The sequence below is a fragment of the Quercus suber genome, unplaced genomic scaffold (genome assembly GCF_002906115.3).
Source record: "Quercus suber isolate HL8 unplaced genomic scaffold, Cork oak 2.0 scaffold_770, whole genome shotgun sequence".
Taxonomy (NCBI): Eukaryota; Viridiplantae; Streptophyta; class Magnoliopsida; order Fagales; family Fagaceae; genus Quercus; species Quercus suber.
Genome location: NW_027070206.1, coordinates 252,796 through 265,623, shown reverse-complemented (window position 1 = coordinate 265,623; position 12,828 = coordinate 252,796). Strand labels below are relative to the sequence as shown.

The following is a 12,828-nucleotide window of genomic DNA, read 5'->3' as shown; positions in this document are numbered from 1 at the left end:
TGTTCATTTTGATCTGGAATTTTGTTCATTTTGATCTTCTTCAAGGTATACTTTGATCTGGCTTTAGTTTTTTTTTTTTTTTTTTTTTTTTTTTTTTTTTTTTTAAATTTCTGGGTTTATGTAATTGGGTTTAAGTTTGTGTTCTTGTTGTTCTTGTTCAAGACATACTTAGATCACAATTCATAAAATTTTTAATTTTTTATTCTGTTTTTAATTTTTTTTATTTAGTTAAAATTAATAAATTATTTTTTTTTAATTTATATGCTGACGTGGCATTTTTTAATGTCAAAAAATATTTTTTTATTATTAATTAGGCCACGTGGACATTAAACAAATATTATTTATTATTGCCGTTTGTCACGTCAGCAATATCCGTTTCTGATGTAACGGCAAGGACCAAAACGGAACCGTTTTTCAGGATAGGGACTAAAAGCGGTAAAAATAAAATTTAGGGACTAAAATAGAAATCGCCTAAAAATGTAGGGACTAAAATGTGCTTTTCGCCTAAAATAATATATCCTTAAAACTCGAAGGTGGAGTCCTTAAAACTAAAAAACATCGCAGTTTTTTTCTCTTATATGGTTTTTCACACTTCTTCTTAGAAGTGCACCAATCACATTTTTTGAGCACGTCCCCATGTTTGTATGGTTGCTTGCATGTTTTGGTGTTTGTGTGTGCAAATTCAAAGTTTATTAACTTGCAAAATGTTTGTCTTTTTAGGCTTTTAACAATACTGGCAGTGTAAGAAAAATTAAAAGAGGGGCCTCTATAGACACCGCATTTTATACCCGTTAATAAATTTTGGTCCTCAGCCCCAATGATGAGCTTGACATATGTCAGCCAAGGGTAATTAAAGAGTTCAAAGTAGTTTGGAACTAATCACAACTCAAAAGTGCTCAAATTATTTTGAAATTGATACTAAAAAATGACCTTTGCTTACTTTTTTGACCATAACTTTTTATCCAAAAAGACTTTTTGAGTGAGGTTTGTTTCATTGGAAATTTGACATCTTAGACTTCAATTTGAACATAAATTTTGCCTAATTTAGATTTATATCAAGTAAGTTATAACCATTTGAAGTTGGGCCAATTGAGCAGTCCGATTTTCTGGGTTTTAAATCTTAATTTTAAGGGCCCAAAACATCATGCTTTGATGTGGACCGGCCCCTAGACTCTTGGGAACGTCCAAAGACCATTAAAAAGCCCCAAAAACCCTAATTTTAACTTATAAATACTCATCTTATGTCTTCAATAAAAACCCTAGCTAGAGAGAGTTATTTTTTGGCCTCCATTTTCTCAAAAACCCTAGTTTTCTTTTCTAAAACTCACACACAACACCTAAGCACGTTTTTTACAAATCAAAAACCTCTCTTTAGTTAGTTCTAAGGCAGAAACTAATGTTCTATTTGATTTCTCAAAACCTTTTTAAGTTAAACTTTGTTCTTGAGTTATGATTCCTAAAATCTATTGTTTTGTTTAATTCCTTTGTTCTATCAATCTAATCTTTGTGTTGTAGGCACTAAGGGGTCGATTAAACAAACTCCAAATTCATAATCTTAAGCAAGGTAAGTGTTCTTTCCCCGAACTCTTTCTTTGTTTAATGGGATTCACATGAGTTTCTTAATGTAATTTCTCTAATTGTTTTATTTAATTTTTTTGTTGATTTTAATTTTTTTAATATGTGTTAATATGATTTTAGGTTGTTTACAATCTGTTTAGGTTGTTCTTGTTTCATTATTTTAGTTTTATATAAAGTTTAACATGTATATTTATTTAGTGTAGTTTACTACTTATTGATTTGTTTCTTGATTATTTGTTTATGTTGATACTTTTTTTTTTGTTTTCTTTATGTTAGTTTAGTGTTTAGGGTTTCTAACATGTTTATTTGATCTCACACACTATATCTTTGTTTGATTAAATCTATAAAAATGTTTTTTTTTTTTTTTTGCTAGAAGATGCATATGCATCATTGAGTATGCGAGCATACACACAAACAATGATGCCATGTTTGGTTTATTTGATTTTTTTTCCTTTTGTGTTTATTTGTTTATTAACTTTTCCTTTTTTAATATATTTGTCTGATTGTGTTTTATTTGTTTCCTTTTTTGATGTGATCTTTAACATGTTATGTGTGTTATTTTATTTAAGTGCATGATGTATGTTTAGGTTCTTTTAATAATTTCTTTATTTAAATATGGTCTAGCAACACATAATGGACTTTGGCTCACAAGCCGGATGGTCTTGGGTGCCTAACACCTTCCCAAGCCATACTCAAACTCCGGACCCATAATCTGGTATGCTGACCTATGCATGTAAGTGTTGGCCCAAAAGGCCCAATATGGTTCCTAGACCTAATCTAGGTAGCGACTCCATTTTTCACCTTCCACCATGGTCCACTCCAAAGGCCAAGGCATACTCCCTTGCACCTACTCTAGGGATTTGAACAACTTTTTGACTTAAGCCCGGAAGCTATGGTCTACAGATTCTGAGGACGCCATTGAAGGAGATTTTTTGAGTTTTTTTTTTTGGGTGTGTGACTGAACTTGAAGAGAAGGGGTCCCCCAAAGAAAAAAAAAAGTTGCTACAATAAACTAATGAAAGAAGAGAAGTTTGAAGAAAAAAAAAAATCAACAAGAAAGCAAGTGTGCAAAGGGAGGCTCCGCAAAAGAAAAAAGAGAGAAAAGTTTGAAGAAAGAGAAGAGAGAGAGAAAATGTAAAATAATGAAACAAGGGAAAAGAATTGAATAAAAAAAATTATTTTTTATAACTTTATTTCTACAGTAAATTGATAGAGATAACAGTTTACTATAGCAAGAAGGCAAAAAAATTTGCCTTTAACATCACTTATGCTGGGCACCAATGGTGATACTCTTAGCCATTGAACACATTGAGACCTATTATGTGACAGCCAATTATAACCAAACATATAACCTTATTATCTCTAATTATTTCATTAATAAAGTATAACATTGTACAAGGGTCTTTTGGCCATTGAACCCATTGAGGCCTATTTGGCGCACAATCCAACATAAAAATCATCAACAGTCAATAAATAATAAATATTGCTTAGCAAAATAATCTATATATATTAATAGTCAAAACTTAGAGAAAATTCAATTAGATTTTAATTAGATTTTTAATTTTGCGTCACGTGTCTCATTTAAATTTAAATTTTGTGCCAAGTGAATTATTGAATATAAAAATTGAAGAGTCCAAATCCAATTAGTTTCAAAATTGGATTCCAATTTGAATCTAATTTTCCACCACGTGTCCATCTAAGTTTTTAATTTTTATGACAAGTGAATTATTGGGTACAAAAACTGAAGAATCTAAAATCAATTAAATTCTAAATTTTATATGTGTATATATAATAATAATAATAATAATAATAAACCATTACATATTTTTGAAATGTATGGTTTTAAAAAAGTATAAGATAAGAAGTACCATGTATAATTTGAATATCTTCTTTAAAAAAGAGTATAATTTGAACCCTGTAACTGTGATTGTTTTTAATCGCATCCATGCATATGCATGGAGCTACATATTAATATTAATATAAAATAAAACAACAAATTAAGTATTATTAATATTTATTTGTGTGGGGAAGGTAGTTTGGTTAAAACTTTAAACAACTCAACAACATAACTTTGAGAGGCTGGATTTTTTTTTTTTTTTTTCCCTTTTTAATTAAAGTAATTCTTGTGGAGGAGAAGAGGAGATCAAAATTTTGCTTTGTGTTACAGTCCGATAACATTGATAAGCCACAACAACAAAAGTGGATGCCAATTTTTACCGAGGGGTCGGTGTGGCCCCGTTTCCTATATCATTGACAGTGGTCTATATAACAGTTGCGAGAAGGTTACGAGTGACAGCTCTATTAAAGTCCGCTTGTTGTGAGTGACACCCACAAAGAAATGCCTGTGCATTTGGTAATGCAAGCTTTCATGCTTCTGCTTGCATGTGAATTAGCAGAAGCAGCACCACCTATAGCGAATCCCAATTGTAAAAGTAGGTGTGGAAACCTTCAAATTCCATACCCATTTGGAATTGGACCTGATTGTTACTTGGACAAGTGGTTCTAAATTGTTTGCAAAGGAACTGGTGGCTCTGCTCAAGCCTTCTTAACAAGTATTGATAAGGAGGTGCGGCAAATCATTATTAGTAACAATACAAGTACCAACAATTTTATTGAGCCTACAGTTCAGGTCCAAGTGCCAACAATTTATTCCAAGTATTTTAAGTACGCGGGTAATCACAGTACTGTCAACATCACAGGAAGTCCTTTTTACTTCTCCCATTATCATAATACATTCATTTCGGTCGGCTGCAACAACTCTGCTTGATTTTCAGTACACTTGATAGCTGAAGGCTTGGCAGCAACTTTACTCCACCGGTACTAACAATATGGATTTGATCTCCATTAGGTGCTTGTAGAGTTAGAATGTTATAAAACCTCACAGATCTCACAGAAATAACTCTTAAGACTAGAAAAACGTGTATTTATGTTTTGTTTTTATACCTAGCAATGTTGGGCTCAAAACCTAAATGTTTTGCGGGTTGTTGGGCTTCAATTAAAATTCTATAGATCGCATTTTGATCTGTCGAAGGTCTCTCTCAATCAATTGAGCTTGACAGTTTCTGAATTCTTCTTTCTACAACTTGCATGTTCTTGAATCTTTATTTTATTATTATTTTTTTTTTTTTTTGAGAAACCAGACAATAGTGTGGGAATTTATTCAACAATCAACCTAATGGACATCAAAACCAATAAGAGGCACAATGTCTCTAGGCAAAGTCTCAGACCACACCTTTATAGCCTGCAATATTCTTAGCTTTTTCTGCTAAAGCATCAACCACTAAATTACCAGAGTGATAAATTTTGACTTGTAGCAATTTGAGCAATATCTAAAACACTAAGATCTTCTATTAGACATGTTTTTGGTCTTGGTTTTCCAACATACAATAAAATTAGAACCTATACATTTAAGACAAAATATTTAGAACCTAACAACTAGAATTACCCTATTTTGGCTGGTGTATTGTGCCCTTAAGTTTATATAGCTTTAATTTTTTATTTTTTATTTTATGGGATTGAACCACTATGAAAAATAATTTCCATTGAGAACATTCAAAAAGCACTAGCCTCTGTTAAAGTGTAAGTGGAATCAATGTAGAATTTTCATTCAATATTAGGTCGATTTGGTTTTGTAAGGTTGTAATTTCCAACTATATTGTGTTGGTTTTAATTCCGTACAAAATTTTATTGTAATTTCTTCAATCATTTTCCCTGTACGTATGTGGGTTTATTTGTAAGGGCTGAGTGTGAGAGATCAGTGAAGAATCAAGCTTCAAAAGTTGAATAAGTGGATTTTACGAGTAGCTTGCGAGAAGCAACCTACGAAAAGGCCATGTGTAGAGCATATGATTGGAAAATGAAGAGTCATGCCAGACTGTCAATTTCGCAACTATCTTGTGAGAAGGGCCAACCCGTGAAGGACCCGCGAAAGTTTCTGTTTTGCAAAAAGTTGTGTTTTGCTTTACTAAGTCTTTACCTACACTATATATACCGTCATTACCCACAAAGTGTATGGAGTGCTTTTTAGAGAAAAAACCCTAGAAAATACACTTGAGAGTTAGAGATTGTTAAACTCACAATCATCTACATATTTCCTTGTGGTTTTCCTCAAACTCCTACCTCTCCATCTCTAGATCTTTGAGAGGTTGTCAGCCCAAACACTTACCACACCCATTCTGAGTGTAAAGTGAGATTTTGGTGCTGTTGGGAAGTATTGGAAGGAGCCATTCATTGGCAGATGTAATCGGGCTAAATTGCAAAATCCGGAAAGCTAGAGAAGACAAGACTCTGAGAAGTCTGTTGGTAGTAGGAGGTTGGAGGGCTCAAGTACATGGGTAGACTAGGCTTGGAGGGTCTTTTGTTATTCGTGTACTCCAACTTTATTCTCTAGTGGATCGATTTTGACTTGAAGGATTGCAGAGAGATTTTTCGCCGAGTTCTTCGGTTTCCTCTTCTATAACACGTCTCAGAGTTATCTTGTGTTTGCATCTCTCTTCCCTACTCTTTAAGCTTTCATTTTATTGTAGATGATGGATGAATATGGCTTAGGGTAGAGTTATCGGTTCATTGCGCTTATTTACTCTTGTTTCACACTTAATCTAAGTTAGAGTAAAAGCAATCTAGCCGTAATTTTTATTTGGGAGTTTGAACAAACTCTTGTGTTTTAGCACAAATTCGAGTTTTCAGGTTTTGTGCACAATCAAAAAACATATAAGATTAATTTAATTGTCTTTGATTTAGTAATTAATAAGGAGAGAACTTAGTATTGCTCCTTAAATGGTGTGTTTTTGGTTTTCCAATTAAAATTACCTATATAATGAAATAAGTAGGAAAGTACATTATAGTCATCTACTATTCTTCTAATCTCCCTCCATCCGCACATTGGTCCAATATCTCTCCATTATTTTAGTCAAATTGAAATCCGTATGAGTTGAATGAAATAAGTAGTGGGGTTGTACGTACTAATTTTAATGGAAAGGGCATGCGAATGAGGTGGGTGGATTGGGACCCAAATTTGTTTCATGCTTTGGCATTGCATCGAGGAGGAATTGAGAAAAGAGAATCTATTCTTTGATAGCTTCATCACTATGAAAAGGATTAGCATTATTACCGTTGGTGCCAATATTATTTTCATATATACCATCATTTATTCAACGGTTATCTCTGCTTTGATTTAAAAAGAGAGTGATTTAGTGGGGTGAATTTCGTGGTATTTTGGTGCACACAAAACAATCGGACCACGATCTACTATTTCGAGATGTGGGGTAAATTTCTCAAAATTCACTTCACTCTTCCTACTAAGCCGATACATCTTTTATGATATTAGTGGCACTTAACAAGTAGCGCACTCCAAGCTCTCTATAAAAAGAACCAAGCCTCATTAAATCATGGTATGTTATACTAATCATCTACTCACCATACTTAAGTTCTAGAGAGAAAACGGGCTTAACCATAGAAGGGTCATTGACCAGTTCACTCCGATCACATTCGATAGTCTCTTTTTTTCTTTCTTTTTAAGTTATCCAACCGCCATTGAAGTTTGGAGCATTCAACTTACTGATTTCGATCATCATCAAACATCATTTATGCTGGGCACTAAATTAAATTTTGAGGTGGTAAAATAGCTAAAAAGCTATTTTACCACCACCAATGGTGATTATCTTAGGCATTGAACACATTGAGACCTATTATGTGACAGCCAATCATAACCAAGCATATAACCTTATTATCTCTAATTATTTAATTAATAATGTATAATATTGTATATGCCGTTGAACACATTGAGGCCTATTTGGTGCACAATCCAACATAAAAATCATCAACAGTCAATAAATACTAAGTGTTACTTAGTGAAATAATACCAATATAAAATAAAACAACAAATTAAGTATTGTCCTCGATCCCCCTAAAGTTTTTTGTCAAGCCAGAGAGAAATGGCTCGTCTCTCTCAACATGGCATTGATCTTGAAGGAAATCTTGAGTGATAGGAACTTGGCCCTTCACAACAGCAGCCCTATCACCTGCCATCTTCCACCCATGCCATTCACAGAAGGTTCAATGAGCTCTCCCTGGCTCTTGTTTGTTCACCTCCTGCATATACCAGTGCTGACCAACCTTCTTGGATTCCTCCTCCCCTGTTTGGGTCAAAATCAACGTAGACGCAGCAATATCCACCTCTCATGCGTGCCTCGCCGCTGTTGCAAAGGATCACCATGGTGTCCCCATCAAAATCTTGGCTAGAATCACGAAGGTGGCCTCTCCTCTTTTGGCTGAATCCGAGGCTTTACTCTGCGCTGTGCAGCTTGCTATTAGAGAAGGATGGAACCATGTGATCTTTGAAGGCGACGCTAAATCCTGCTTCGATGCTGTGAACTCCCCTGATCTCCCTTCTCCTTGGATCATCCGAACCTCTACTGAGAACATCCTCGCTCTTCATTCTAGTTTTGTGTTTTGCTCTTTTGTTTGCGTTAGACGTGCTTGCAACAGTGCTGCCCATAACATTGCTAAATTTGCTTTAAATTCCTTCTCTTCTTTTTCCTTCAATAAGGGCAATCTTCCCCCCTTGTCGGCTTTTTGTAAGGAAGATTATGGAGTCTAAATCTTCTATCACACTCTTCCTCATTCATTATATACTCCACAAATAAAAACATATTACATGTCTATCTATTTTATTAAATGCTAAATTTATGCCTTTTATTATTTCAATTACCTAAATATGATGGGCTATTTATTTATTTATTTTAAGAAATTAAAATAATAGAAAGCATAAATTTAGCATTTAATAAAGAAGACAGACATGTAATATATTTTTATTTGTGAAGTATATAGTGGAATCAGAAGTATGGGATAGTAGATTTGGACTCAAGATTATCCCTACTGTTCCTCTTTCTTTTCTTAATAAATTGGAGTTTATTAAAAAAATATATATTTATTTATTTATTTTTGTAGGGAAGGTAGTTTGGTTAAAACTTTAAACAACTCAACATAACTTTGAGAGGCTGGTTTTTTTTTTTTTTTTTTTTCTTTTTTCTTTTTAATTAAAGGAATTCTTGTGGAGGAGAAGAGGAGATCAAAATTTAGCTTTGTGTTAGACAGCACGATAACATTGACAAAGCCACAACAGCAAAAGTAGATGCCAATCTTTACCGAGGGGTCAGGGTGGCCCTGTTTCCTATATCATTGAGAGTGGTGTATGTAACAGATGCAAGAGGGTTATGAGTGACAGAGTTCTATTAAAGTCCGCTTGTTGTGAGGGACACCCGCAAAGAAATGGCTGTGCAGTTGGTTATGCAAGCTTTCATGCTTCTGCTTACATACGAATTAGCAGAAGCAGCACCACCTATAGCAAAACCCAATTGTAAAAGTAGCTGTGGAAACCTTCAAATTCCATACCCATTTGGAATTGGACCTGATTGTTACTTGGACAAGTGGTTCGAAATTGTTTGCAAAGGAACTGGTGGCTCTGCTCAAGCCTTCTTAACAAGTATTGATAAGGAGGTGCGGCAAATCAATATTATTAGCAATTCAAGTACCAACAAATTTATTGAGCCTACAGTTCAGGTCCAAGTGCCAACAATTTATTCCACGTATTGTAGGCACGCGGGAAATCACAGCATCGTCAACATCACAGGAAGTCCTTTTCACTTCTCCCATTACCATAATACATTCGTTTCTGTCGGCTGCGACAACAATGCAATTATAGCAAATATTTTTCCTAAGATTTTCGGATGCGAGTCGGATTGCAAGAAAGACATGAAGGTAGACAAAGAAGTTAAATGCTCGGGTTTGAACTGCTGCGAGTCGACGAATATCCCTCCAAATCTTCAAACATTTGATGCTATATTCAGAAGTATAAACAAATCAAATGACAGAGACGAAGGGATAAAGCATTGCAAATATGCCTTCCTAGCAGACAAAGGGTGGTTGGAGAAAAGCAAACGAGATCCCTCTTCTGTGAAATATTGGGAATACGTTCCTGTGGTGCTGGAGTGGGCCATATTTCTCAGGGACAACAATTCACATAAGTTGTATCACTTCCTCGAAGGTAGACGCAAAGTCAGTTGTCCTATCTCTGACGAGAACAAAGACTACAGCTTTTTTTGTAACTGTGCTCCCGGATACAAAGGAAATCCTTATGTTGATGGTGGATGTGAAGGTAAACTTCAAATACACACCGTTCTAGTTTTGCATGAGTACTCCATTTTAATAGCATTCGTTTTAGATGATACTAAAGTAACTAAACGCATATTTTATTCCACCTCGTCCAAGAGAATATATTAAAAAGTAAAAATAATAATATTTAAATAGAATGGTAAGAGAACGGAGAATAAGATATAGCGTAATAGAAATCATTTCAGATAAGCAAGATTAAAAGAAAATATTAAAAAAGTTATCTAAAAATTACTAATTCATACTAATAAATAAATAATTGTAAACAATTGAAAGTGTCATACAAAATCTAATATAAAAGAAAACTATAATTAATCATCTAATTTGATTCTTAAAAATAATTGAGAAAATAAATCAATCTAAAAGTATTAAGAGTATAGTCATATACCTGTAATTGTGTAACTAACCTTCACTACTTCTAAAAAACTGGTCAATATTTCTTTATTTATTCTTCATAGCAAAAATCCATAATTTGAATCTAGAAAATCAAGAGATGGAGAATATAAAAAAAAAAAATGGTGGAGACTTAAAGGTTTTAAACGTACAAGGACAGAAGGTATTGAAAAAAAAATATTTTGTAAAATATAGGAACATCAATTGACATTTTGTGAAAAAAAAAGGTTAAAATTATCTCTAATGTAGGGAATATTGTAAAAATGGTTATGTAAAATATATAAAGTGACTTTTTGATTAGCTAAAATGGATTATTAATTTTTGCATACTCAGATGTGAATACACCAGAACATCATTCACTTTAGTTCAAGTCCATTTTATTTAATTTTCAAAAAAATAGAGTTCATTCACTTTACTCTAATGGTGAATTTGTTAAAATTCACATCCAATGAAAAAAATATATATTGAGTGATATAACTATAAGTATAATATCGCTTAACGTAGTGTAATTTGAACCTAACCCGCTATATATATTTATGTGTGCATGTCTGTCTATATATATATATATACACACACACACATATATACTCACAAAATTCTTCAATTTAATAATATTTTGCTACTATATTGAATAAAATAAAATTTGGTGCCAGGCTGCCATTTGGCAATCCCATTACTGCAACACAAATTTATTTTTTAGTAAATTATCATAACCTCCTTTGAAATTTGGGAAAATTCATACTTTTCTAAAATTAAATTATCATATAGAATAACCTCAAAATAATGTTTACTTACAAAATTAATTATATGATTATAATTTATTTATAAATTAAAAAATATTAATTACAGTTGGTAATCATCATTTTAAAATAGACGGAATTGTATAAGTAAAAGTAATTGTACATGGTTTAGGGTTAGTGTCACTCAACACTAGACCCGGTCAAATAGTGACACGTGTCCGAAAGTGGACATATATAATCATTTCAACAGGTCCCACTGCCCAAGCCTTACCCAAAGTGGACTTGTTTTAGGTACACCCACCCCTAGCATGATAGAATTTGAACATTATAAGTAACTTTTTTCCTTTCATTTTTTCATCACGTGACATTTGCTTTTTGCCAAACAAAGTTAAAGCGACTTTTTTTGGAGAAAAAATCGAAAAACTAAAGTGATTAGAAATAATTATTTAGATAAGAATGAAAAATTAAAATTATTTTACTATTTAGTTTTTTTTTTTTCCTATTATTCATAGATACCATTATACTTTTTGGCACTATTTATAAGACTCACTATACTATTCAACTAACTTTTACCTTCATCTACAGTATTTTTTACAATAATTATTGTAATGCTAGACCCCTTCATAGGCTTGATAGAGTTTGAATTCGAATAGATGATTCTGTTGTGGATAGCTCTACTTCAAAGTGTATCCTATTTAGAAATATCAACTCAAAAATATAAAGCAGCATACATATAATATTATCAATTATTTTTCTCATTGAAAGTTATCAAACAATATATAACCAGTTGAAATGGGCCGCACTATTTGTTATTAAACATATTTGGTTGAAAAATCTCGACAAGGGACTTAATTTTGTACCATATCGACCAGTACAATTAGATTTATTTTCCCAGTATCTAAGTTAGCAAGGCCACTTACACTAGGCCAATTAGGCTATCACTGTAGGCAAGTACAACAAGGCCTCCAAAATTTTTTTTTTGATAGGAAGCATATGAATTTCATTCAATCTGAAAGTGAAATACAACAAAGAAAAAAGCAAAAGCATTACAAGCAGAATTCCTCAATAACAATATGTTCAACGGGACTTGGTATAGTCCTTTCCCAAACTTGAGACATATCAGTGATCCTGGCGACTTTTGCAAGTTCATGGGCAACTCTGTTGCCTTCCCTTTTCAGATGATGAAAGGAGCACCAGCTAAAAGAAGAAGAAACTTCCCAAATATTCTAGATAATGCGACCGAGCTCACCACCAAAGACCCCATCATTGATAGCTTGAATAATGGACAAGGCATTGGACTCAATAATAGCATGAGAGACCTTCATTTTTGCTACAAGAAGCACACCTTCCAGGACAGCAATAGCCTCTGAAATCTCAGTAGTAAAACATGCTGGGAGTACCTTGCTAGAAGCTGCCAGGATTTCTCCCTTGTTGCCACGGATGACCACACCTATGCAGGAATTTCTCTCATCATCAGACGCAGCTGCATCTGTATTGACTTTGTAGAAGCCTAAGGGGGAGCTTTCCAATTGGCCGTAGAAGGGGCCTGAGCAAAAACCGGAAGGGAGCAGGCAGCCTTGTATTCAGCCATGACTTTGCATGCCATTTCCCAGGCTTGAAGTGGAGGAGAGCCAAAATTCTCATGAATTGCTTGATTGTGATTCCACCAAATTGACCAAGCAACAGCAAAGAAAAGATCTAGATCATTTGGAGAGCCTTTTGCAATGAAATCAAGAGCAACATCCACCAAGTCACAATAAGGATAAGAGAGGTCAACTGGGCAATTGTGCCAAAAAGCCCAAGTCATTTTTGCATGATCACATTGGAGAAGTGCATGGACTGTGGTTTTGAAGACTTTATCACATAATGGACAGAAACTAGAACAATGAATTCCCCTGTGGTTTCGATTTTGCATAGTTGGAAGGCCATTAACACATGCCCTCCAAGC

The 12,828-nt window shown here is 33.7% G+C and overlaps 1 protein-coding gene across 1 annotated transcript; it reads left to right on the top strand.

Annotated features, from left to right (window-relative positions):
• The first annotated feature begins 8,847 nt into the window (after positions 1-8,847).
• LOC112035140 (wall-associated receptor kinase-like 9) lies at positions 8,848-9,446 on the top strand. The gene is made up of 2 exons (XM_065767077.1): positions 8,848-9,336; positions 9,426-9,446. Exons 1-2 carry the CDS (start codon positions 8,848-8,850, stop codon positions 9,444-9,446), a joined length of 510 nt encoding a protein of 169 aa, XP_065623149.1.
• The last annotated feature ends 3,382 nt before the right edge of the window (positions 9,447-12,828 follow it).

Coding starts and splice junctions, on each gene's coding strand:
- LOC112035140 (XM_065767077.1), top strand. CDS start 8,848: ATGGCTGTGCAGTTGGTTATGCAAGCTTTCATGCTTCTGCTTACATAC. Junction 9,337..9,425: donor ATTGCAAGAAAGACATGAAG/GTAGACAAAGAA, acceptor TGCTATATTCAG/AAGTATAAACAAATCAAATG.